This window comes from Apodemus sylvaticus, chromosome 3 (assembly GCF_947179515.1).
Source record: "Apodemus sylvaticus chromosome 3, mApoSyl1.1, whole genome shotgun sequence".
Classification (NCBI taxonomy): domain Eukaryota; kingdom Metazoa; phylum Chordata; class Mammalia; order Rodentia; family Muridae; genus Apodemus; species Apodemus sylvaticus.
In genome coordinates this window covers 72,012,697-72,040,089 of record NC_067474.1, presented here as the reverse complement: position 1 = coordinate 72,040,089, position 27,393 = coordinate 72,012,697, and the positions used below count along the sequence as shown (strand labels likewise).

The following is a 27,393-nucleotide window of genomic DNA, read 5'->3' as shown; positions in this document are numbered from 1 at the left end:
TTTTGTCTACAGGAGCATCTACAGAATCACTCCTGACAAAGTGGGAAGCCATTTGCATCTTGTTTTAGAATGAATCTGTTACAACAATTAGGCAAACTTTTCCTGTGAAGTCTTGGGAATTAAAATAGAAGAAAATATCTCTCCTGTGGGAGTCCTGCCTGGCTACAGGAAGTGGCCACTTCAGGATCCATATCCCCTCACATCTAGGAGTCTCAGCTAGAGTCACTGCCATAGATCTATTGGGGCATCTCTCCAACCCAGGTCTCTGGCAAGTCCTAGAGATTGCTCTCCCACTGCCAATCCCTCTTCTCTCTCTCTCCAGCTCTCCCTATATACGACTCCCCCTGCCTCACTCTCCTCCCCATCCCCTCTACCACCCAGATTCCTCCTTCCATCAACCTCTGATATCCATTTCCCCTTCTGAGAAAGATTCAAGCATCCTCCCTTGGGCCCTCCTGGTTATTTGGGTTCTAAGGGTCTGTTGATCATAGTATGGCTATCCTGTACTTTATGGCTAATGTCCACTTTTAAGTGAGTGCATGCCATACATGTCCTTTTGAGTCTGGGTTACCTCATTCACGATCATATTTTCTAGTTCCATACATTTGCTTGAGAAATTCATGATGCCTTTGTTTTTAATGGCCAAATAGTATCCCACCGTGTAGGTGTACCACCTTTTATGCATCCATTCTCCAGTTGAGAGACATCTACATTGTTTCCAGTTTCTGGCTATTATGAATACAGCTGCTATAAACATTGACAAGAATCCACCCACAAAAGCCTTCAACCCAAAATGTGTCCTGACGATAAGATGTGCAGGGACAAAGATAGAGCAGAGACTGAAGGAATGGCCAACTAATGATTGCCACAAATTGAGACCCACCCCATGGGCAAGAACCAGTCTTTGACACTATTAATAATACTCGGTTATGCTTGCAGACAGGAACCAAGCAAAACTGCCATCTGAGAGGCTCCATCTAGCAGCCAATGGAAAGAGATGCAAAGACTCACACCCAAGTATTAGATGGAGCTCAGGGAGTCTTATGGAAGAACTGGGAGAAAGATTGAAGGACACAAAGAGGACAGGGACTCCACAGGAAGACCAACAACTGGACCTTGGGGTCTCCCAGAGACTGAATCACCAACCAAAAGGTGAGCACAGGCTGGACCTAGACCTACTGCACATATGTAGCAGATGAGCAGCTTGGTCTTCATGCAGGTCCCCCAACAATGGAGCACAGGCTATCTCTGAGCCTGTTACCTGCCTGCCTGCCTATGAATCTCATTCCCCTAAATTGTCCACATTGTCTGGCCTCAGTGGGGAGATGATGCACCTAGTCCTGCAGTGACTTGTGCGGGGAGTGGGGAGCAATACACAGAGGAGGCACTTAAAGACAGGAAAGGTGGAACGGGGGTCTGGGGGACGACTTTTGTGAAGGGGGTACTGGGAGAAGAGGGGCTGATACTGGGTTGTAAAAATGAATAATTTTTTTTTAAAAAGAAGATAATATATATATACCACATTTTCTGTATCCATTCCTCCATTGAGGGATATCTGGGCTCTTTCCACCTTCTGGCTATTATAAATAAGGCTGTTATTAACATAGTGGAGCATGTGTCCTTATTGCATGCTGGGGAATCCTCTGGGTATGAGAAGTATAGCAGGGTCCTCCAGAAGTGTCATGCCCAGTTTTCTGAGGAACCGCCAGACTGACTTCCATAGTGGTTGTACCATCTTACAATCCCACCAGCAGTGAAGGAGTGTTCCTCTTTCTCCACATCCTCGCCAACACCTGCTGTCTCCTGAGTTTTTAACCTTAGCCATTCTGACTGGTGTGAGGTGAAATCTCAGGGTTGTTTTGATTTGCATTTCCCTAATGGCTAATGATGTTGAGCATTTCTTAAGGTGCTTCTCGGCCATCTGAATTTCTTCAGCTGAAAATTCTTTGTTTAGGTCTGTACCCCATTTTTAATAGGGTTATTTGGTTCCCTGGGGTTTAACTTCTTGAGTTCTTTGTATATATTGGATATTAGCCCTCTATCTGATGTAGGGTTGGTGAAGATCTTTTCCCAATTTGTTGGTTGCCGTTTTGTCCTTTTGACGGTGTCCTTTGCCTTACAGAAACTTTGTAATTTTATGAGATCCCATTTGTCAATTCTTGATCTTAGAGCATAAGCTATTGGTGTTCTGTTCAGGAACTTTTCAGCAATTAAAAACAATGAATTCATGAATTTTCTAGGCAAATGGATGGAACTGGAAAATATCATCCTAAGCGAGGTAACGCAATCACAAAAGAATACACGTGGAATTCAATTATTGATAAGTGGATATTAATTAGCCCTTAAGCTCTGAATACTGAAGATACAATTAGCATATCAAATGATTCCCATGAAGAAGGAAGAAGAGGGCCCTAATCCTGGAAAGACTTGATCCAACATTGTAGGGGAGTACCAGAGAAAAGGGAGGGGGAAAGATAGGAGAATGAATGGAGAGAAGAGGACTTATGGGACATATGGGGGCGGGGAGAACTGGGAAAGGGGAAAGCTTTTAGAATGTAAACTAAAAATATAAATAAATATAAGAATATAAATAAATAAAAAAAATAGAAACCACTTCATTTTGTCTATATCAATAAAAAGTTCATAAAATCACAATATAAAAAAAGAATTTTGCATATATGTGTGTATATATATAGTCATTGGAAATAAATAACTTTTAAATTAGAAATATAATATGCTATAATTTTCAAATATGATTAAAGAAAAGTAATTTGTCTTAAATGTATACAACTTAATTGTAAAAGCAACAGTTAAAGTTGTCATATTTAATAAGGACTTACATTTATACCTAGGACTTGATATTATACAATGTAAAAATAAGACACCAAATTAATCAAACTGCTAAAGTATAACATTTCTCCTTTCTTTGTGGCTTGTAACTAAGGTTGTGTTATGGAGAAGTAAAATGTTCAAGCTCTAAAAGAATGTGGTCATTTGTGATTGGAATTTGACTTTGTAAGAAGTCTGAAAAGATTCTATTGATTCTGATGTGAATTGAAGACTATTTCAGGGATTTTGTTCATATTTAAATAGAAAACCTCAAACAAATAGATCTTCTAATGAAAAATAGGGCTTAGGTAAGTTTTATTGGAGATGTAAAATATATTTACTGCGTTTGCTAACAAATACCTGCTCTTTCACTAAGAAGTAACTTGTACTTGTAGAAATGTATTCTGAAAATATTTCAAACTTCAACTTTGTATCCATTCAAATTAACCCTTTTTCAATAAAGCACTATTGTTTAGATATTTTAAAAAAGAAGATAATAGAGAAGTGTAAGCTATAACAACGTAAAAATTAGACTTTGATGATGTATCCAGAATCAGACAAACTGGGGCTTGAGTACCTTCTTACCCCAACACTAGACAGGTCATGTAGGACAAGTCAGTTTCTCACATTGACTAGGATGAAGGGAGATCATGGCACATGCTTTCATAGGGATGTTGTGGGTCTTAAGAGAGACTGTGTACCTACTGTGCTAATCGGTTTGCCAGGATTTAGTACACAGTCATTCAGTCTCCAGGTACTTGAATGATGAGAAAGTTGGAAGGGAAAGGAAATGGATGGAATGTAGCTCTCTGTGACCAGAACAAACCAGATGACACTTCTCTTCTTCAAAAGTTTTGAAACAAAAGGCATGCTCCCTGCTGACTGTGCCTGGAAGGTATGTGACATCCCACAGAAGAGACCAACAGTATGCTCAGTACAGAGTAATGTAAATATGGCACAATCATGACTTGTTCAAGGAGTTATTTCACTTCACCAAAAGATACTAAAGTAAAACCAACCCACGAACTTCTGAAACCCTAGTTCCCATGTTTGAGCAAGTAGAAAATAAGGCAAAGAAAAAGAAGGATTTTTTTTAAATCCCTCTAATGCCACCCAAATGAACTAGAAATGATATTTGGAATTTATTAAGAAACCAAAAAACAGAACCCACAAGATGGCTCAGTGGGTCAAGGCATTTACCACCAAGCCTGATGAACTGAGTTTGATTCCCAGGACCCATATAGTAGAACCGCGTCTCATAGGTCGTCCTCTGACCTCTGTATACACACACACACACACACACACACACACACACACACACAGAGAGAGAGAAAGAGAAAGAAAATAAATAAATACAATAAGATTTTTTTAAAAAAACATATAGCAAAGAACATTTGAGGGCTTACTACATTCCACAGAGCACAAGTTGCTGTGTGTGACAAGGACACTTTGTTAGATTACTAACCTACTATAAGATAACAGAGATGACTACTTGCTTTTAACTCAGAGAGGATAGATATAACCCACCCACATGCAGAAAAACATGATCCCTTTACAACACCTGGAGCTACTTATCCCAAATGTACCAAACATCTCATTAAATTGTTTTCTAAAGACTAGGAAATTAATATCTGTAGCTAGTTTGCATTGCTCAGTATTTCGCCTTGTAGGAGTTATGTCTCTTCTTCTTCCTGTGGGTCCCAGGGATTGATCCATCAGGATTTATCCTATGAGCTGTCTTGCTGGCCTTTCTGATGACCCTTTTAAAATCATCTTGTTTAACATTGCAAGCATTATACTGAAAACAGGGTATCCTGGAGCAACAACAATAAAAACCCACTGTGGTGGTTTGAATAGAATTGGCCTCCATAGACTCATGCGTTTGAATGCTTAGCCCATAGAGTGGTGTATTAGGGGGTGTGGCCTCGTTGAAGTAAGTTGGAGGAAGTGTGTCACTGTGTGGGTAGGCTTTGAGTCTTCTTCACTCAAGCTATGCCCAGTGTGGTCCACAGTCTCCTTCTTCTGCCTGTGGTAGAACTCTCAGCTCCTTCTCCATCACCATATCAGCCTGCACATCACCTTGTTTCCCACCATGAAGACCATGAACAAAACCTCTGAAACTGTAGGCCAGGCCTAGTTTAAATGTTTTCCTTTATAAGAATTGCTGTGGTCATGATGTCTCTTCACAGCAATGAAACCCTAACTAAGACACTAAAAACTAAGCCTTGTTCCATTCCAAACTCAGTGGAGAGTATTAGATATTACAGATAAGTTTGGAGAAAGAATTTTGAGTCTTTTTACTTCAAAGAAATGATAGATAGGTACATAGAAGACAGGTTGATATGAATTTGAACATTCTGCAGGATGTTAAAGCATGATACAATACTCCTCAAATATGTCCCATTTTATATGTAAATTTTAAAGTACTTAAAGGAATCTCAAGTTCTAGATTGCACCTCACACCAAATACACCAGAATGTATATGTGGGGGACCCAGGCCACCATGCTTTATTACGTTTTCCAGCTGATGTCAATGTGCAGAATGAATAAAGAATCATTCTGAGCCCATGCATGGTGGCACACACCTGCAATCTCAGAATTCCAGAATCAAAGCCAAAAAAGTTTAAGGCCAACCTGAGCTACTTAATGAGACCATATCCACACACACCCAGCATTTAGGATGGGGCTCAGATATGGAATGCTTGTCTGGAATTGAATTGGCCATAAACTTGCCCCTCATCACCACCAAAATCCCAAGTCTATGTGAGCACCTTTCAAGAAGGGTAGGAAAATTCCAGTTCTTCAGATTGCTCTTGAAGGTTTCATTTGTAAAGGACAGAACAGTGGATGGGTAAAGAAAGGAGCTTAATCTGGGAAAAGTTGAGTAAAGGGGTGAAGAGGATCAAATTATGTTGTATAAAATTCTCAAAGAGCTACTAATAAATGAGCACAATCAGAAATGAGATTCCTTTGACATAATGAGACACAACCAGAAAATGAGTTTCCAATGACATACTAAGAACCTTGCTCTCTGTTACTAGTAGAATGATCAGTTTTAGGGTTAAAACAAAATATTTTGAAAAGTGGGAATATAGGTGATTTATTGTCCTTTTCATTTTTTCCCTTTGGCCAAATAACAAGAGGTTCTATAATTTATATAGAATTTGTGAATAATAACTCAAGGAGTAAAAGAAGATGAAGAAAAAAAACAGTACACCTATTTTCAAAAAAGAAAGACTTGTCACAAATAAAGATCACAAATCACCTCAATGGAGGGGAAAAAAAGCATTTGTTTCCACCAAAAAATAATTATATAATACAAAATTATGACTATAGAATTAGAAGGCTACATTTAATCTTGGCTGATTTTGCAAACATGTAAGTGTAAAACAGGCCATCTTGAGGTGGAAGATAGTATTTGTTCCATTCACTAAGTGTTACACACAGTCTCTGTGCTCTGCTTAGAAGCTAGAAGCTGAGGGAGTGGATGAACTCTGACACGTGTGTGTGTGGGGGGGGGAGGGTGCTAGTGATGCTCCCCCCGGGACATTGTGTTCTGGGTTTAGGGAAGCGTAGTGTGACTATACATGCACGAATCCACTTACAGACACAGATTTCAGAGGCACAAACGAAATTACTTACTTGTTATGTTTTCTTTTTTATAATCTGAGGGGGAAAGGATAAAAATTGGTTTTAAGTAAGCGTTAAGATACCTCCTAGACTCTGTGAGCTACAGCTAAGAAACGTGGCTTTCCCTCTCAGCGTTTGAGTGAATGACAGAACAGCATTCAAATGTGAAGAGTGCGTCTTTGAAATTAAACCAGTCGTCATGCAGTGGCTCTGTTGTGTTTTGTGAGGTCAGCATTTCAAACATGTGGTTTATTTCTGCATGCTTAAAAAATCTGCATCGTTGGCTAAGGAAGAGGATTATTTATTATTCCATTACACCATTCCTCTGACAAACTATGAGATGTTTCTTAGCCATTTTCGCATATATTCCAGAAAACGTTACACTTGTAAGATCCTCTGTGAAATAAAGCAATATCCAAGCAGCAGTTAAAAGTGCCCTTTGATTTATTTGAAAACAAATGAAATGCATCTTTATGATAGCCTATGCAATTAGGAGAGCATTAGGATTATGCTATTATGTGTGTAGAAATGGCAAAGCAGAAAAACATTATTAGAACAGCCTAGAAAGCTTAAAAATGTTAGGAGCTTTAAGTACACACCTTACTTGACTGAAAACAGTAAAATTTCCTGAATTTCCAAAGTCTGGAGGAAATTCTTTGTTACCTAAATATGGCAGTCTTACGCAGGCCGTGGGGTCCTGGTGCATGCTGGGAAGCTTGCTGCACTCTGGTACAGGAAGGAGATGCATCCCAGATCTGTAGAGTCCCCGGTGGGTCTTTCCTTCCATTGCCTGCCATTCCCTTGCACAGAAGAGCTCCTTTACTGCCAAGCAGTATTCTCTGAAATGGTGTAAGGCAAGCAAGACTTGATGAATCATGACGAGTTGAAGACAAACTTGCAGCAGGACTTACATTTTGTATTTTTGAAACATCATCACATTGTAGTGCTTTTCCTTATAAAAGCAGTTTTGAAATGAATATACCTTAAGGGATGCAAGACATTAAAGATATTCTGTTCTATGCTGTGAAATGAAATACTATCTTGTTTAGTTTTTTTTTTTTTAATTTAGAATGAACTAGATAAGAGTCTCTCTCAAAGTTCATATTAAGAACAAAGGTATAGGGGCTGGGGAGATGGCTCAGAGGTTAAGAGCACTTGTTTATTGCCCTTGCAGAAGACCAGGTTCAATTCCCAGCACGGTGAATTACATGGTGGCTCACAACCACCTGTAACTGTATTGTAGTTCCAGGGTATCCAAAAGGCACCTCCATGGTGCACATAAGTGGGAGACCAAACTGTGGGAAACCAGATTTTCAACAGCTCTCACCTTGAGAATCCCCTGATCTTTTGGTTTTCAGCTGAACTGCCCTCTCCTTCACACAAGGCTAATCCTTATCTTGGCTGAACACCTGGGGTTGTCTAGGCAGAACAAACATTCCAGAAAAGCTGCTGGATGCCACAGTCAGCATCCGCCCTGGATGACCTTTCCTCTTTCTGTGCCTTTAGCATTCCCCCTCAGCTACTCCCTACTTCCTCTCATGGTGTTTTCATAACCAGACGTTCAGCTGTTCATTAAAGAGGCCTTGACAAGACACCCTTTTTGCTTGGACTCGCTTTTCTTTCCCGCCCGTTTCTCTTTCAGGCCAGTCTCCCCCAACTCCCCGAATAATTAGGTCCCCTGGGACAGGATACACATACCTGCATACAGGAGAACATTCATACACATAAGATAAAAAACTTAAAAAATAAAGGTACAGAAACAAGGTTGACAATTTGAAGACTATAAAGATACTAAAACGAGGCGGACAAGTTAAAGAACATAGGATCTAAGGAACAGGGTCCATCACCTCAGGGCTGGTGGGCAGAGCTCAGAAGGGAACACACTACAGTTCTGTTTGCTTTGCTCCTTGGGATACAGCAGCGACTCCTATAATAGCTTACAGGAATGCTTTGGGTTCCTTAGCCAGCCCTTCCCTGGAGAAGCACAGTACTGCCCTGAGAGTGTAGCCCTTAAGTTTGGACACTTGTAGTGAGTGGAGGAGCTGAAGAGAGACTGAATGGGCTAAGCTGGAATCTGGACCTTAATGTCTGCTTCAGTTTACTAGGACAAACTGCATCAAGAGAAACCTAGGTAATTCCAAATTAAGATTGGTAGGACTAAGAATAAGAGGATAATAATTTAAAAGGGAAAATAATTTAAGTACCTAAGGGCTTAGATTTAGCCCAGTAGTAGATCATTTGTGCAGCATGTGCACATGTGCATGTGAGTGTACACATACACACACACATACGCATGCACACACATGCACACACATGCATTCACTCACATACTCATATACACACTAAAATACACACACATGCACATATACATGTGCACACGCACACACATACACACACACACACACACACAGAGAGAGAGAGAGAGAGAGAGAGAGAGAATTACAGATGTCCTATGTCTTTATCAAGGAGGGAATTTTATTTGTATGTATGAGTATATGCACATATATATCACAGAGCTCGTTTTGTGGTGTACAAGACAACTTTCTGACTGAGCAAGACTCTAATATTTTCTATAAGTTCAGAGTATATTACAGATTGTCATCTGTGCTTATAATGGAAGGAATTTTTATTTCTTTTGAGTGAATGGCAAGATTTCTCTGACCTACCGCTCATGACAATGTCTTCTTTGGCAAGCTGTTGGCATACATGGGGGGAAAAGAGGAATTTCTTACTCACTCATTTTCAAAGTTTTACCTGCAAACGGGCATGGGGGTCGGCGCCACTCCAGGGCTGCACTCTTGGAAGAGGTGGTTACACAGCAGAGCCTCGGCAGCTGGACGGCAGAGTGGGCTTACAGCCTTCAGCTCACTCCATGCAGTGTGGATCAGAAGCTCTTGGGCATCCTCAGGGTCCGGGTAGGAGGTGTTGAAGAAGACAAGAGCATCCTTCGCCAGAACTGCATCACACACCTCCCCTCTGTACTGGGCACAGTAGCCTTTGCTGTCCTTTTGGGACTTACTAGAAGAAGTGATGCACAACAAAGCCAATCATATGCAGTTTCTTGTCATCCATTCTCCCGTGTGCACACACACACACACACACACACACACACACACACACACCTGAATTACAGAAATAGAGAGAAACTGTCCTGGCAAATGTATGGAAATGTTTCTTATGAATACTCTCCCATTTCTAGCACCAACCCCGTCCTCTTCAGATACCTTAAGGCTGTGACAAAGGCTGTGGAAAGCTTTGGAAATGGTCAAGAGCTGAGTGAATTGGGACATTTTTGTTGTTTGTTATGCATAGATATGATTGTTCTTACAAAAGTCAGCTCACATGTCCTTGTACATGAGCTGGTATAATCCAAGAAAAGCATTCATCACCATGGATCATAGACCAGAGAACACAACACTGGATCCCAGGGAAAAAGCTTGCAGCTTTAAGAACAATCTATTTGTTACTGCTTAGTACCTTCCCATCTTGGCCACACTGCTTGTTTGTTGGAACAGTGGTAACTCAGAGATGCACTGACAGTACTTATTGAATATTTCCATGTGCGGGCAGCATCATGGTCTACTGTATTCCTACAGCTTCCATCAGACCTCCCTCTATCATCAACTGCATGGGAAACTTAGATCATTTTTCTTATTTAAATATACTATTAATTTTAGATGTTTACTATTAAGATTTAGCTTTGTGTTACCATTACATAAAAAATTTTAAAATAAAAAATCCAATCCACTGAAATTTGTGATTTTTTAAAATGGTTTAAGGAACGTCATTTGAATTTGAAAAATTTGGTAGTCTATATATCAATACTGTCTGGTCTTTGAAAGAAATCTGTTAGAGTGAGACATAAAACATTCAAATACAAGAGTTTCAGTATGTGTTGGTCATTTACTAATTTGCCATCAGGATCATTAATGTCCCATTTAAATCATAGTGGATATTTAAAATAAAAAAGGCTTGAATGAGAAAATAATGCACTTAGGAAACTCAATCTGCGCTGGCACTAAGAAAAACATTTAGAGTCATGGTTGGTGAAGCTAAAAAAAAATCAGAATAGTAACGAATAAAGAAATAGCTTAGCCTGGCTTGCAAGGGTCTGACATGTTGTTACATCTTGGTAAAACGGGAGATGAATGAGAGTAGGAACAAATCGTGCTCCATATAAAAGTTATATGACCTCAGACCTACTCTGTCTCTGACCTCAGAGCTACTCATCCAGGTTCTTACAGCAAGTGCCAACTACTGACAGAAGCTAACCTTTGGTTTTGGTTTTTCCCCATGAACATAAAAATATCACACACATTGCATTTTTCCTTTAATTGCACAAGCAAAGCGCATTTTTTAAATAAAGGGACACTATAGAAAATTGATTTTAAAAATGACCTCAGAAATAAGAAAATAGTGGTCAGTTCCTCTCTAAATCTCTGCTCTTTTTTTATTGAAGCCTTAGCAGATCTTTGGGACAATGTGAGTGTGCCTTAAAGAAATGAATCCTTACTTATATTTTTAAATATTAGCTAAATAACCCCAAAGAAAGAATTAAACAGGGGAGTCAAATATATTTTGAATAAAAACTTTAGATAGCATATATGCTTTGATAAGTTCTACAGCCCAAGCATACAAATAAGGTGTGTGTGTGTGTGTGTGTGTGTGAAGTAGTATTTAACAGATACATTATTTATATATATAGAAATCACTACTCTATCTACCTACCTGTGAATTACCTAGTCATAGTTTTGACATTTTAACTTCTTTTTATTTTTTTTCTTGAAGATACTTATAAAACTCAAATGTTCTACAGCTATCAAGATTTAGATACCAGACACGGAAGCAAATTGAATCATTTAGCTCCCAGACTTCCTAAATCTATCAGTAATAATAATAAAACAATAAAATATTAATAATGATAATAAAATCCTGACTGTTGCTCCCAGCAAGAAATGGTTTTTGAGGTGAGCACGAAGTCTCCAAAGCCCCACCCCACCCCCCAGCTTTCTGTGGGCTTCTGCGCACCTGAATCTGTGTATCTCTTTAGCTTCTGGGCTGCTGATAGGGCAGTCTTACATGCAGCTGGCTCTGCTGCTCTTTTGAACACTGGGGCAGAGGTCACAGAGGTCCCTTTACAGCATGCTGATTATTTTAGAATGTTCTGGTAGACCATCTCTTAAAAATAAGAATTAGTGCTGTGCATGGCACTGTTCCTATATTACCTCCTGGCCAACCTCCTTCAGTAATGTTAAGAAGGAGTATTTGATTCTGAATAGCTCCCTTCCCTTCTTTTATAAAGAATAGCTCTGCAGTCAATGGAACATTTGTGTGAGTCTTCCCCTTCTCTCTCCACTAACTCATGTCTGAATCACATTTTCAAATATTTCCTTCCGGTTTCTATGAAGGAGGCACCATCTATTCCCTTTGAACTTTGTCCAGAGGCATGCCCAGCGAACCAGCTATGTCCTGTTTTGGTTATGACACCTCCTGCTGTAGTGGAGGTACACTTGATAGCTCTCTGTCTCCTTGGATCTTCCCTTACATGGCCACTGTTGCATTTCCCCTGCAAAGGTGACCGCCGAGGTTCCTAGCCACTCCTCAGCCCCAACGCAGTAGGCAGGGTTTCCTTTCTTTCCTGTAGTCTGCATGTGTTTCACTTGCTAAGGCAGAGGCCAGAAAGCACAACTCAAGACTTTAGACTCGATTCTTAAAGAAATACATAGACTCAAAAAAGGATGTAATGATTTCTGATAATATTTTAAAACCTTGGAATGTGGTCAAAAACAGCTACTCATAATCACATGTACTTAGATCTAAGTTAAATGTCCCCATATGTGTACCATGATGAGCACTCTTTCTTCAAAGTAACATACGCAGCATTTCCTCAGTCTTTGAGCAAATTTTTTGTCTTTTTAAATAACATTTAGTTGACAGAAGCTTTGTGAAGCGTGCACGGCAGGATACTTTGAATTGAATGAATTGACATGTATTATTTCAGATTCATATTACAATTTGTGGTGAAAACAGAATCTATTTAGTGATTTTTTAAAAAAAGAATGCTATACATAATGTTAACACTAATCACTTTATTCTACGATAGTTCTCTTCAACCCGTTCCTATGTCTGACTGAAACTCATATCCTTCATATTTTAAAGTTTATGTTTTTCAAGGTGCTTCTTTTTTCCTGAGAGCTAAAAATAGTATCTATATTTTAAGTGGTTGTAGGAACTTAAAAAGAGAATGTCTAATGACATGTGAAAGCCACATGGGACTCAACTGTATCTCCACAAATGAGGTTTTATTTAAAAGGAAGCAATTGTACCCATTTATACACTTTTCATGGCTGGGTTTCTGCTAAACTAACAGGCCATGCAGTTTTAATAAGGTCTGTATGGCTCACTGAGGGGATATATTAATATCTGACCCTTTATAGAAAATGTTTGCCAACCTCCGCTGTTGCGTACTGATCAAATGTCACTTTGCTGCACTGCCAAGCATGATGTCCTCAGCGAGGAGAACATGACCTTCCTGAAAAACCTTCTGTGCTTCCTGTGAGAGGAAGAGCCGTTTACTATACAAAATGCGCTACTATACACGGAAGCAATGTTTTTTTATATTAAAAAATTTTTAAAAATGGAGAAAAATTTATTTTATCTCTCCCAGAAGCTAAGAGAAAAAATATGTTTGGGTAGGTGGAGGGGGTGAGCTAAGAGGATCTGGAGGACAGGGGAGAATATGATAATAATATACTATATGAAATTCTCAAAGAACAAATAAAATAAAATGAATATATTTCTAAACAAAAAAATGTTTCCTAGACAGATGTTTTGTTACATATTTGCGTATAACAGATTAAATTGTTCATACACAGAAATATTGCAATTGAACTGTAAACACATTTTTGTATCCTGCATTTTTGCCTCATAGATATTGTAAACATTTGCCTATGCCTTTAAAAGACAAAGGTACTACTCAGTTTCCTTCATCAGTATATAGTTATGTTGTTTATACACTACATCTGAGTATGAGTAGTTGTGAATAGTATTCATAATTCTTAATTTAATTTGGAACGGGTTTCTAAATGTGGATGTTTTTTGTCTATAGATACAACCATTTTAAGACTAACAATAAAAATTTCTAAGTTGGAAATTATAAAACATCCATTTTCCTCACTATTAGTAGAGTTTGGGAGAGTTTACATTATCACAAGAGGAGGGCTGGGGCAGCTCTTTTTATTTATTGAGACATGGTTTCCCTTTGTTGCCCAGGCCATAACCAGTAGAAACTGGTCTCTGACTGGCATTTACTTAGCTCCCAGCATGTTTAACTACTTCATTTGACTTGACTGACAAGCAAATGGCCTATGATTACTCTTTTAGCCCTGGATTTTATTTTACTTTATTTTATTTATGATTCCAGTATCACAGTGTCTTACAATTAATTTTCATGTGCAATAAAATAAAATAAAGCCTCCAGAGACTTGGAAGTATATAAATTGGTTTTGTGTCTCCATTTCTAATATGTTTATAGTAATAGAGTACTTGTTATTTTAGAAAGCTGGGAGGGCTGTTGTGTTAACAGGCTGCTGGTGTGTCTTCATTGTCAAATGGCCCGACTCTTACCTGCTTGCACCATATGGCCTATCAGTAAACAATGGGCTTCACTGTAAAGTTCTTGAGAGTGGGCACACTGCCTCTGAGGTCTGGGGAGCCACTTACAAGCTAACAACTGATCTCCAAAGAGAACATATACAGCTCTGTATATCCAGAGATGACATTCAGAAGGAACTACATTTTATTGTGAATTGAGTTATTTTCTCCATGGAATTGGCATCAGTGTCTGAAGTTTTATATTCTTCTCAGTTTCTGTGAAGTGGTTGTGAATCTGAATTCTGGAATTTGTCCAAACTTTGATAGAGGCCTAGCATTTGTGACCTGTATGGTCTGGCGACTCTTGCTGTACCTGGATCCTTGTACAAAAAAAGTACAAAGAATAATACTTCTTCCTAAAGTCCCTGTATTGTCAAAATGAGAACAGTTATCTTGATACTACCATGATCATTAACGCTGTGGATTAATCATCTGTACTTGGAACACTACATGGGATTTTTAAAGCTTTTTTTGTTTTGTTCACCTGTTTGTTTTCTTTTTTTTTTTTTTTTTGGTTGTTGTTGTTGGTGGTGGTGGTGGTGGTGGTTTCCTGAGACAGGGTTTGAGTTATCCAAGGCTGGTTTTGAACTCCTGATCCTTCTCCTTTAGCCTTCTATGTCTGACAGCTAAACATGACTAAACATAACTAATTTTTCCATTTTTATTTCTTTCATTCATTTGATTGTTTTGAGACAAGGTGTCCTATAGTACAGATTGGCCTTAAATTCACTATGTAGCCTAGGCTATCCCCAAACACACTATGTAGCCCACTCCGGTCTGAAACTTCTGATCCTCTTAAGATGGGATTAAATGTATTAACTTCTGTGTCAGATTACCACATAGAGATTTTATGAAAGTCAATTTTAGCAATTCAGTACCTAAAGAAACACTATAAATAAAAACTTTTATGAGTTGATTTCTTTTAATCTCTTGGGAAAACATATATAAAGGAGTTTAGGAGTCAGTCTTGAGTTGTATTTCAAGATGCCTCATTTTTAGCTGAGTGAGACTCCACGGCAGTTTCTCAGTTCCTTTCCTGAAAATGGGGAGAGCCATGGTCCCTGTTTGACAGGGAGCTCCTGAACAGCTTCCAAAACATGGGAAATATTCGGTTGACATTAGTCACTTTTATATTCATTTTTTAAAAAAAGATTTATTTATTTATCTTATGTGAGTTCACTGTAGCTGTCTTCAGACATTCCAGAAGAGGGCATCAGATCTCATTACAGATGGTTGTGAGCCACCATGTGGGTGCTGGGAATTGAACTCAGGACCTCTGGAAGAGCAGTCAGTGCTCTTAGTCGCTGAGACATCCCTTCAGCCTTTTATATTCATTTTTATCATCTTATAAAAATATTAAATGACTTTGGACATTAGAAATGCCTAAAAAAAATTTATAGTGCTTAGCAGGCAAATCATTGGCATGTTGAATTAAAACCACGAATGACATGAAACATTGGAATAATAATGGATGCTCACCTCCATTCTGGTAACAGGAAAGAAGTGTCCATCGGAAACCATGGGGGAGGGGGGCAGAGGAGGAAAGAGAGAAAGAGAGAAAGTCAGCACACACTTATCTTAACCGCCATAAGATCCTATGAGGCTCGCGGCTTTTACGAGGAGGCTGGAAACTACCTTAACAGATAGAGTGGGGGGAGTCTAAGACAGCACTGTCCCAGGGAGCTGGAATCTTTCAGACAGTGGCAGCCATGGCACTGATGGCCACACATTGTACCAGGAAAGAAAATATCCATTGTATCAGATTTTGCAATTAATAGATAAGGTAGATAGACAGATAGGAAAATAGAAGAGCAAGATGATAGATAGATAGATAGATAGATAGATAGAGAGATAGATAGATGGATGATAGATAGATAGATAGATAGATAGATGATAGATCGACAGATGCTAGTTAGATTAGCAGATGGTAGATAGACAATAGAGACAGATGTAGATATGTGAATAGATATATGACAGATAGTAATATGTATTACTGGCACTCGGAATATGGTTTCTAATTGCTAGTTGTATTATTATTAGTTAGAGAAACTGCATCAGAGAGAGGGATGAATGTCTATTCAGGAAATCCATTTGCTTTTTCCCCTGTAAACCTTCTTCTCTGTTGATGTAAAGGAGCTAGAACAGAGGGAAACAGCTATAGGACAGCAGCAGGCCGTATTCATCTGCTCTCTTGGGTTCCTGAAGGAGTGGCTGCCTGTCAGCAGGTTAGACTGGAGGTTTAAACTGGATTAGATCACTGTAACTAATCCTTAAACATTGCCTGAGACTTGCGGAATCTGCTCAAAAGCTGTGATGAATTTGATTACCTAAGGGGAAAGAAGATTCTAAAATACATAATTTCTCAGCACCCAGTGACTAGAGAAGAGTGGCAGTTTTATCTGTGTGCATGTCAAGTCTGTATTTCAATATATTGGCTGCACATGTCATTTTGAAACTTGTCACCTCTGTTTCCTATTGAAATTTTCCAATTTTGAAATTTACAATACACACACATACACACATACATACTTGATCATGGTATTAGCCAACAAAGCTCCCTCCAAAAGACCCCCAAACTCACAACCCTCCCAACACAAGTTGCTTAGCTGAGAGACAAAAGCTTTCTAATACTAAGGAAAGCTGTATTCCTTTAGAACAAATCCCCGTCACATTCAGTACTAAAAACTGACAGGCTCCGGAGTGACCAGGAGGGAAATGTCAAGAGTTGTGTAGAGTCTGTAAGATTTCATTCCATCAGGGGAGTCACTGGAAAACACTATGAAATACCTCAGACTTAATTTTCATTCTGAAAAATAAAATCTAGCATGTCTTTTGTTGAGTTACACAGGTTAGGCAGAGAGACTTATTTGCATTCAGAAGATGTTACTGGGGCTGAGGAGATGGCTCAGTAGTTAAAACACTTGCTGAGTAAGGGCAGAGGGAGTTTGGATCCCTAGAAACCCACGGAAAAGTGCCCAGTGCGTTTGGTGGTCACCTATAACCCCAGCCTCAGAAGGCAGAGACGGGATCCTTGGAGCAAGCTGGCTCGCAAGACTAGCCAAATCAGCGCATTCTGAGTTTGATTGAGAGACCCTGCTCCAATGCCTAGTGTGGACTTGCAATGGAGGATAGTTCCTAACAGCAACTTCTAGCCACCATTAATGCACCCACAGTCACAGGATCCAGCCACACGCTGCAGGGAAAAATACATAAAACTGGGAAAAGGAATAAAACTGAGAGAGAGAGAGAGAGAGAGAGAGAGAGAGAGAGAGAGAGAGAGACAGAGACAGAGACAGAGGCAGGGAGAGAGGGAGAGGGAGAGGGAGATAGATATGTTAATAATCCTTCCTAAATTAGGATTTAGATTTTATTGAATTGTAGAGCCAGCAGAGATTCCTTAATGAATGAAAATCATCAAAGGGCCTGATATAGGAGCACAGAGTTCTCCACTGTAAGCACGGGTATGCCTAAGCAAGCTTCACGATGTTTCTTCACTATATAGGCAGAAACATGTGGAAGGGAAAAACAGGAAATTCCTCTGCAAAAATGGTATCTGATGCACATGAACAGAGGCAGATCCTAAGAGCAGCTGAGCAGGGAGACACCGGCCCATGAGGGAGCTGACGTCATGAGTATAAAGATGTTCTTATTCTAAGTTTCTATGGTGGACTTAACAATATGAACAAATGCCAAAGAGGACCCAGACACAGCAGGGGACAGAAGCCACTAGAAGCCATTAAGGCACACCTCCAGGTTAAGGACAGGGCAGTAAAGAAAAGCAACCCCAACTCAAGGGTGGTTATAAGAAAATGGTGGTACTCTCACAACTCGATAAAGGTACGGCTGAGTAAACAGAGCAAGGCTTCCAAATGAGACAGTGGCTGTGACAGGGGACAGAGCACTGCTGGGGCGTGAGGAGAGGAAAGGCTGAAACAGGAGAGGAGAAAGGGGACACTGACAGAGGGGCAAGAGGAGACATCCTATCTGACTGAAGCCCCATTTTGTCTAGCAACACCACCAGAAGCCATCAGAGACAGGGCTGTCTGGAGAGCAGGTGCCATTCCTAAGCTCTGGGAAGTCTGAGGAGAACGATGGCTAGACATATCTCTCCCCATCTCATCTCCCAGGCCCTGGCTGAGTGTGGTGCTAAAGATAACCTTTGCCTCACATTGCCCTCAACCTCCCTGGAAGATTGACCAATGGGTTACTCTATGGTTAGAAGGTAGTTCCTTTGGGATTCCAGAGAGGTCTTTGGGAGGCCTCCATCAGGTCTGGCTGACAAGAATAATTGAGAAAATGGCACATGGCCCTGGTAAATGAGAGGTCTTAGTCAACCACACCAGGGATTGTTAGGACTGCCTGAGGGAGAGTGGAGGAAGGTCAGACCTCAGTCAGTGACACCTGACCTGAGGACAGATGGGTAGCTGGAAACCAGAGCAGGAGGTCGCACAAGACAAGTGGTGATTTCCTCCAGCAGATGGGCATGGTTTTGATTTACTGTGGCTTCTGAAGCCCTTCTAAATCTTTTTCCTTTTCTGTTTTTTTCTCTATTATCACATTTTCTTACCTGGGTGCAGCAGACTGGGTGAAGAAATCTAAATTGTGCTTTGGTTTCTCCTGCCTCACAAGAGACACGGAGGTAGTTTCAGGTCCATGGAGGGCACAGGCAGCTAAGCAGAAAGTCAACAGGCCTGGATTCAGGTCACCGTGAGGATAGAGAGGGTTCCTCACTGTTAAGGCTCCAGAACAGAGTATGTAGGGATTTGATGATGGTTTAGGGATTGGATCTGGTTCTCACTGGTTGGGACAGGGATGGAGATGCTGCCACTTGGTAAGACATATGTCAGTCATGCTCAATGGCTTTTAAAGTTTCTCTAACACCATGAATGTCTTGTTTTTGTGGGACCAGATCTTCATCAACCAGATGATTATCTGCTAAGAGCTATGACTCTCTAGAAGGTGCCCAAAGGCAGCAAGTCATCCAGGGAGGTCCTTTGGTTTCTAACCCAGAAAAGGGATGGAATCCCAAGCTCTCCAGCTTCAGACTTCTCCAGAACCAGGGGTTTGGAGGACATCATTGAAGTATCAGTCCCTTTCTTCCCTGCCATCTAGGGAAGAGATGGAAGAAGGAAGGAGCAGAACTCTAGGCAAGGATTATCACTAAAAAAACAAGAAGTTGCATAAATGGGACTCTCTAAAGACTGGTAACACTAATATTTATCTTCCATCTAGAGGAGGAACATGCTAAACTAAATCATACCCATGCATATGCCTGAAATATCCCTGTGTAAATGTGCTCATCCTTTCCTTATAATACATTGCAATCTCTAATGTGTATTAACTAGTTCTACTCTAGCACCACATTTGGGCACTGGAAGACCTCCATTTTACCCTGGCAGACTGTCCTCTTCTCTCAGCACCTGCCTTTGCCACTGTGTTCTGGATAACCTGTCTTTTCTAGGCCCCGTGGCCACATTCAGCACATTTAACAATTGCATACAAAGTTCATTATACAAAGCAAAGTGAGGTACAAATGGTCATCATTTTCATTATTATTATTATCATTAGTATGTTGAATCTCTTCACAGCTTGTCATTGCCTGGAGAAGTGATGTACTTTAACTGGCACCGTGACCAAAGGCCCTATAAAAAGATAATTCTTACAAGGAGGTAGTAGAGGGAGCCTGTTTCTCACCTTAGTGGGCATGCTCCTGAGGTCTAGCCTTGTCTACTGCTACTTATATACTCTGTGGTCTCTATTTCAGATTAAAAATCACAGGCACTCTTATAAAGTTTTCTGTTGGTGAAGATCAAAGAAATAAGCTGTAATAAGAAACAGTGGGCTCCAGGAGCTGGCCCCGAGCCTGCCCAGTGCTGACTTTACATGTCTGGCCAAACACCTCTCAACTGATCCTTGAACAGTAGGCCTGCTATGAGTCTAACATGCCTGGCATTTCCTGATACAAGGATTATTTCCACCTCTAGGAATTCCAAAAATGTGCCCAGAAGCCTTTTGGATATTTAATTTTTAAAAATAACCCTTCACAACATAATGCAGGTAGCCTAGAAACACATGTGTCAGCTGTTTCCCATGAAAATATCTGCAAACCCTGTTGTCACTTGGATAACACAGGGAAGTAAAATACAAAAACAAAACAAAAAAGCAAAGCAAAGCAAAACAAAACAAAAAAACCATGCCTTTAAGAAACAGCTGTGTGGAGACTGGTTCAGTCATGTTAAATATCTACCAACTTTCTGAGAGCCTTGGGAAAATTGCTTAACCCAGAGAGGGGGGACAGGAGAGGTTCTAAAAAAAAGAGTGGAGGAAAGAAGGAAGGAAGGGTGTATTGAGAGAAGGGAGGAATCAAGAACCAAGAAGGGGAGAAGGGAGCAAGAAAGGGGGCAGAGGGAGGAAGGGAGGCAGAAGCAGAGGGAGGGAGAGATGGAAGAAGGAAGAGAGAGGGAGGGAAGACTTATGAGTAGAGAGCCAGGCGGTGGTGGCACACACCTTTAATCCCAGCACTTGGGAGGCAGAGGCAGGTGGATTTTTGAGTTCAAGGCCAGCCTGGTCTACAGAGTGAGTTCCAGGACAGCCAGGGCTACACAGAGAAACCCATCTTGAAAAACAAAAAAAAACAAAAACAAAAACAAAAAAAACAAACAAACAAAAAAAAAGGACTTCTGAGTAGAGATAGGGAAGGGAGGGGAAAGAAAAGAAAAGAAAAATTTAAAAGGAGAGAAAGAGAAAAATAAGGTTCTGTAAATTGGTATCCACCACTTGAACAAGAATGTTAATATTTAATTTTTGTCACAACAAAGTCAAAATCTATGTCTTGATCACCAATGCATGTCAAAATGAACAAGGAAATAGCTTCAAGGGGGCTGGGATGTTAAAGGGAGTTTAACCTCTGGCTCTCTTCCAGATGCCATGGAGTGCCAACTGCCCCCTCTTCAGGAGCACTGTAAACACACAGCACCTACCTGCTATACTGACAGTGGCTGCAGCCTTTGCGGTACTGAATTTCTCTCCATGCTTATTGGTAGCTATGCATGTGTAGAGTCCTGGCTTTGTGATAAAGAGCTGGAGTCTTGAGTCAATCACTCGGTCTTTCACACTCTCTTGAATAGAACCTGAAGAAACCTGGTGGGTGTGGGCAAAATAAAAGGTAGAGCTAGATTACCCTCTCCTAAGACACCCCATTGGTTGTCTGGAAGGGTAGAGCATTTCAGTTCAATGGGCATGAGGGGAACTGTAAATATAGACATGAGCTCCCTGTCCCTAGGCCAGTGTCCTGGTACTATGACTCCTTGATCCCTCTCTCAACAGGGATCATCATTCTCTGCCCTTTGATCTAGGCTAGCCAGTGATGTGTCCTGAGATCACTTACAAAGCTCTGGCACATTGGGGCTTGCTTTCATTTTGATTTTGGAGCTTGGGTCCCTCTGTGAATAAGCTAGAGAGAGTTTGCTTGATATGGTAGTTTGAATGAAAACAGTCCCCATAGGCTCATAGGGAGTGGAACTACTAGGAGGTGTGGTCTTGTTGGAGGAAGTATATCACTGAGGGTGGGCTTTGATGTTTCAGATGCTCAAGCCAGGACCAGTGAGTGTCTCTTCCTCTTCTTGCTGCCTTCAGATTCAGATGTAGAACTCTTGGCTCTTTCTCCAGCACCGTATCCACCTCCATGCCTCCATGCTTTGCCATATAATGATAATGGACTCAACCTCTGAACCAGTAAGTCAATTAAATATTTTCCTTTATAAGCATTGCCATGGCCAGGGTGTCTTTTCACAGCAATTAGAAACCCTAACTATGACACTGGAGGATGAAATGAACATGTCCCATCTATCCCACAGAAAAAGCACTAAACCACCAAAACATATATGAAGAAAGATATTCTGGACTAAAAAAGATCCACCCAAACTGCCAGGCATGAAAGCCAGACTAGCCCAGTGTTTGCTAATCCTAGCTCAAATCAGCAAAACTATCAGGTGATCCCCAGACTTGTGACCACTAACAGTTACTATTTTATACCACTCAGCCTTAGCTGGTTTATAAGATGGTAATAGATAACTGATACAAGCTCAGATGACAAGAGTCATATAATGTCTGATCTTTTCTGTACAAATGAACATCAGATTAATGGATATGTAGTAAGGAAAATGGTTTATAAGGCCAAGACACTCTAAGGCACAGCATACAAAATATGCTGGACCCTCAAGCCAGAAGTCAAATGTACTTAAAGAGCTAGAATATCAATATATTAGCATGGACTTGACAGATTAATTATACAAATTCCTATTCATTAGTCATCAATTCAACTATAGTAAACACTGCAGTTGTGTGTGTGTGTGTGTGTGTGTGTACATATACATATATATATTGTAAGTATGTGGGTACACTCACACCATGGAATGGCTAGTATGGTGTGAGTTGGTTCTCTCCTTTCATGGTGTAGCTTTTGAACTCAGGTCATCAGGCTTGGTGGCAGGCCACTTTAGCACTGGCCCAAGACTATCCACATTTTCTATTCAGTTTTGAGTTAGAATCTGTACCCTATTGGTCTGATACCAAAGTCAATAGCTTTTAATCACTATGTTTGCTAGTATTTCAAGAGAAGGGAAATGAATTGGTAGCAAGCAAACCCAGTTGCTTGGATCACACATCTTTTCAAAGCCCTATGTATGAAAGGGTTGGTTGGCAGCCTTAATTGTTGGGGTTTGGTCTGGAGCTGCTATATATTCAAATGCTAAATTCTGGCCTCCAAGATCTAGTTGCCCCTTGATGAGGAGATCCTCACATACATACAGCAAGCGCTTTGTAAACCTTGCTCCCCAATTTAAAGTTATTAGGTAAATAAAAGTGGTTACAGCCAATTACTGGGGAGAATAAAGGTAGGCAAGTTTCAGTTACCAGACTGCAGTTCTCAGATAGGAACAAAGTGGAGAGAAGAGGAAGAAGGAGGAGGAGGAGAGAGAAGAAGACTGCCATGAGGCCAAATGGATCATTAGGATGTGGCCAGAAAAACTGGACCCTGTGAACAGGCTGGATGAAAACAGATTGATCAAGAAAACAGCCAATACTTGGGAATCCTAGCTGGGAAATTAAGTCTAGTATATAGAAAAATTGATAGGTCCCTTCCAGATTGAGCCAATGACTTGAGAAGACCTTGGGCACTGGCTTCACACACAGTTCCACAACACCCAGAGGAAGCTCGACTCCCAGGTGCTTTAATATGCCTAGGATCGCAGGATTTCAGGAGCTTGGTCACACCAGGAATTCAGAATCCCAGAGACAGATTGACCCCCAGGAGCTCTGATACATCCAGGATCTCAGGATCCCAGGATCCCAGAATCACAGGATCACAGAGACAGCTGGACTCTGAGGAGTTCTGACACAACCAGGATTACAGGAGGGATAGGCTCCAGTCAGAGACAGCAAGGGTAGTTAGCACTAGAGATAACCAGATGGCAAGAGGCAAGCCACAAGAACATAATCAACAGAAACCAAGGTTAATTGACATCATCAGAATCCAGTTCTCCCAAAATAGCAAGTCCTGGATACTCCATCACAAAAGAAAAGCAAGATTTAGATCTAAAATCACTTCTCATGATGATGATAGAGGACTTCAAGAAGGACATAAATAGCTCCCTTAAAGAAACACAGGTAAACAGCTAGAAGCCCTTAAAGAGGAAACACAAAAATCCCTTAACAAATTATGGGAAAATACAACCACACAGGTGAAGGAATTGAACAAAACCATGCAGGATCTAAAAATTGAAATAGAAACAATAAAGAACTCATAAAGGAAGACAGTCCTGGAGATAAAAAACCTAGGAAAGATATCAGGAATTATAGATGCAAGCATCACCAACAGAATACAAGAGATAAAGGAGAGAATCTCAGGTGCAGAAGATACCATAGAAAACATTGACACAACCGTCAAAGAAAATGTGAAATGCAAAAAGCTTCTAACCCAAAACATCTACGAAATCAAGGACACAATGAGAAGACCAACCCTAAGGATAATAGGAACAGAAGATAGTAGAGATTCCTAACTTAAAGGGCCAGTAAATATCTTCAACAAAATTATAGAAGAAATCTTCCCTAACCTCAAGAAAGAGATGCCCATGAACATACAAGAAGCCTACAAAACTCCAAATCTATCAGACTGGACCAGAAAAAATTCCTCCTGTCACATAATAAGCAAACCACCAAATGCACAAAGCATATTAAAAGCAGTAAAGGAAAAAGGTCAAGTAGCAGCTTGACAGCATACCTGAAAGCTTGAGAACAAAAAGAAGCAAATATACCCAAGAGGAGTAGACACCAGGAAATAATCAAACTCAGGGCTGAAATCAACCAAATAGAAGCCAAAAGAGCTATGCAAATAATCAACAAAACCTGGAGCTGGTTCTTTGAGAAAATCAACAAGATAGATTAACCCTTAGCCAGACTAACCAGAAGGCACAAGGACAGTATCCAAATTAACAAAATCAGAAATGAAAAGGGAACCATAACAACAGAAACCAAGGACATTCAAAAATTATCCTACTACAAAAGCCTATATTCAACAAAACTGGAAAATCTAGATGAAATGGACACTTTTCTAGACTGATACCAGGTACCAAAGTTAAATCGGGATCAGATAAACCATCTAAACATTCCCATAACCTTTAACAAATAGAAACAGACATTAAAAGTCTCCAAACCAATAAAAGCCCAGGACCAGATGGGATTAGTGCAGAATTCTATCAGATCTTCAAAGACCTAATACTAATACTCTTCAAACTATTCAATAAAATAGAAACAAAAGAAACACTACCAAATTTGTTCTATGAAGCCACAATTATACTTATACCTAAACCACACAGAGACCCAACAGAGAAAGAGAACTTCAGACCAATTTCTTTTATGAATATTGATGCAAAACATACACAACAAAATTCCAAGAACACATCAAAATGATCATCCATCCTGATGAAGGTAGGCTTTATCCCAGGGATGCAGGGATGGTTCAATATAAGGAAATGCATCAACATAATCCACTATATTAACAAACTCAAAGAAAAAAACAAGATCATTTCATTAGATGCTGAGAAAACTTTTGACAAAATCCAACACCTCTTCATGGTAAATATCATGGGAAGATCAGGAATTCAAGGCCCATACCTAGACATAGTAAAAGCAATGTACAGCAAACCAGTAACCAACATCAAACTAAATGGAGAGAAACTTGAAGCAATACCACTAAAATCAGGAACGAGACAAGGCTGCCCACTCTCTTCTTACCTATTCAACATAGTACTCGAAGTCCTAGCCTGAGCAATTAGACAACAACAGGAGGTCAAAGGGATACAAATTGGAAAGGAAGAAATCAAAATATCACTATTTGCAGATGATATGATAGTATACTTAAGTGACCCCAAAAATTCACCAGAGAACTCCTAAACCTGATAAACAACTTCAGCAAAGTGACTGGATATAAAATAAACTCAAAAAAATCAGTAACCTTCCTATACTCAAATGATAAACCGGCTGAGAAGAAATTAGGGAAACAATACCCTTCACAATAGTCACAAAAAATATAAAATATCTTGGTGTGACTCTAACCAAACAAGTAAAAGTTCTGTATGTCAAGAACTTCAAGTCTTTGAAGAAAGAAAATTGAACAAGTCCTCAGATTGAAAGATCTCCCATGCTCGGGCATTGGCAAGATTAATAAAGTAAAAATAGTCACCTTGCTGAAAGCAATCTACAGATTCAATGCAATTCCTAACAAAATTCCAACTCAATTCTTCATAGAATTAGAAAGATCAGTTTTCAAATTTATTTAAAGTAACAAAAAACCCAAGATAGTGAAAACTATTCTCAACAATAAAAGAACTGCTGGCAGAATCACCATCCCTGACCCCAAGCTCTACTACAGAGCAATAGAGATAAAAAAAACTTTATGGTATTGGTACAGAGACTGGCGAGAATATCAATGGAATAGTACTGAAGACCCAGAAATGAACCCACACACCTATGGTCACTGGATCTTTGACAAAGAAGCTAAAACCATCCAGTTGAAAAAAGACAGCATTTTCAACAAATGGTACTGGTTCAACTGGAGGTCAGCATGTAGAAGAATGCAAATTGATCCATTCTTATCTCCTTGTATAAAGTTCAAGTCCAAGTGGATCAAGGACCTCCACATTAAACCAGATTCTCCGAAACTAATAGAGGAGAATGTGGGAAAAGCTCCAAATACATGGGCACAGGGGAAATTTTCCTGAACAGAACACCAATGGCTTATACTCTAAGACCAAAAATGGACAAATGGGACCTCAGAAAATTGCAAAGCTCTGTAAGGCAAAGGACAAAACAGCAATCAACAGATTGGGAAAAGATCTTTACCAATCTTATATCTGATAGAGGGCTAATATCTAGTATCTACAAAGAACTCAAGAAGTTAGACTCCAGAGAATTAAGCAACCCTATTAAAAATGGGGTACAGAGCTAAAGAGGGAATTGTCAACTGAGGGATATGGAATATCTGAGAAGCACCTAAAGAAATGTTCAACATCCTTAGTCATGAGGGGAATGCAAATCAAAACAACCCTGAGGTTCTACCTCACACCATTCAGAATGGCTAAGATCAAAAATTCAGGTGACAGAAAGTGCTGGCAAGGATGTGGAGAAAGAGGAACATTCCTCCATTGTTGGTGGGATTGCAACCTGGTATGACCACTCTGGAAATCAGTCTGGCAGTTCTTCAGAAAATTGGCCATAGTATTAGCTGAGTATCAGCTGTACTGCTCCTGGGAATATACCCAAAATATGCTCCAACATATAACAAGGACACATGATCCACTATATTCATATCAGCCTTATTTATAATAGTCAGAAGCTGGAACAAACCCAGATGTCCTTCAACAGAGGAATGGATACAGAAAATGTGGTACATTTACACAACTCAGTTATTAAAAACAATGACTTTGTGAAATTCTTAGGCAAATGGATAGAACTAGAAAATATCATCTGGAGTGAGGCAACCCAATCACAAAAGAATGCTCACTGATAAGTAGGTATTAGCCCAAAAGCTTGGAATACCCAAGATACAATTCACAGACCACATGAAGCTCAAGAAGAAGGAAGACCAAAGTGTGGATGCTTCAGTACTTCTTAGATGGGGAACAAAATACTCATGGGAGGAAATATGGAGAAAAAGTGTGGAGCAGAGACTAAAGGAAATGCCATCCAGAGCCTGCTCTACCTGTGTATCCATCCTATCTACAG

General features: G+C 40.0%; 1 protein-coding gene across 4 annotated transcripts in view; it reads right to left on the bottom strand.

Moving 5' to 3' along the window:
• Positions 1-27,393, bottom strand: part of Musk (muscle associated receptor tyrosine kinase) — a 96,916-nt gene that overhangs the window by 12,705 nt on the left and 56,818 nt on the right. For 2 of the 4 annotated variants that reach the window (XM_052176535.1, XM_052176538.1), the window contains 5 exons: positions 21,093-21,252; positions 15,592-15,598; positions 9,214-9,477; positions 7,123-7,298; positions 6,472-6,495 (listed from right to left, as the gene is read on the bottom strand). In XM_052176535.1, the coding sequence (XP_052032495.1) occupies positions 6,472-6,495; positions 7,123-7,298; positions 9,214-9,477; positions 15,592-15,598; positions 21,093-21,252 (631 nt within the window). The remainder of the gene's footprint in view (positions 1-6,471; positions 6,496-7,122; positions 7,299-9,213; positions 9,478-15,591; positions 15,599-21,092; positions 21,253-27,393) is intronic. The other 2 variants (XM_052176537.1, XM_052176539.1) reach the window with 1 other exon arrangement.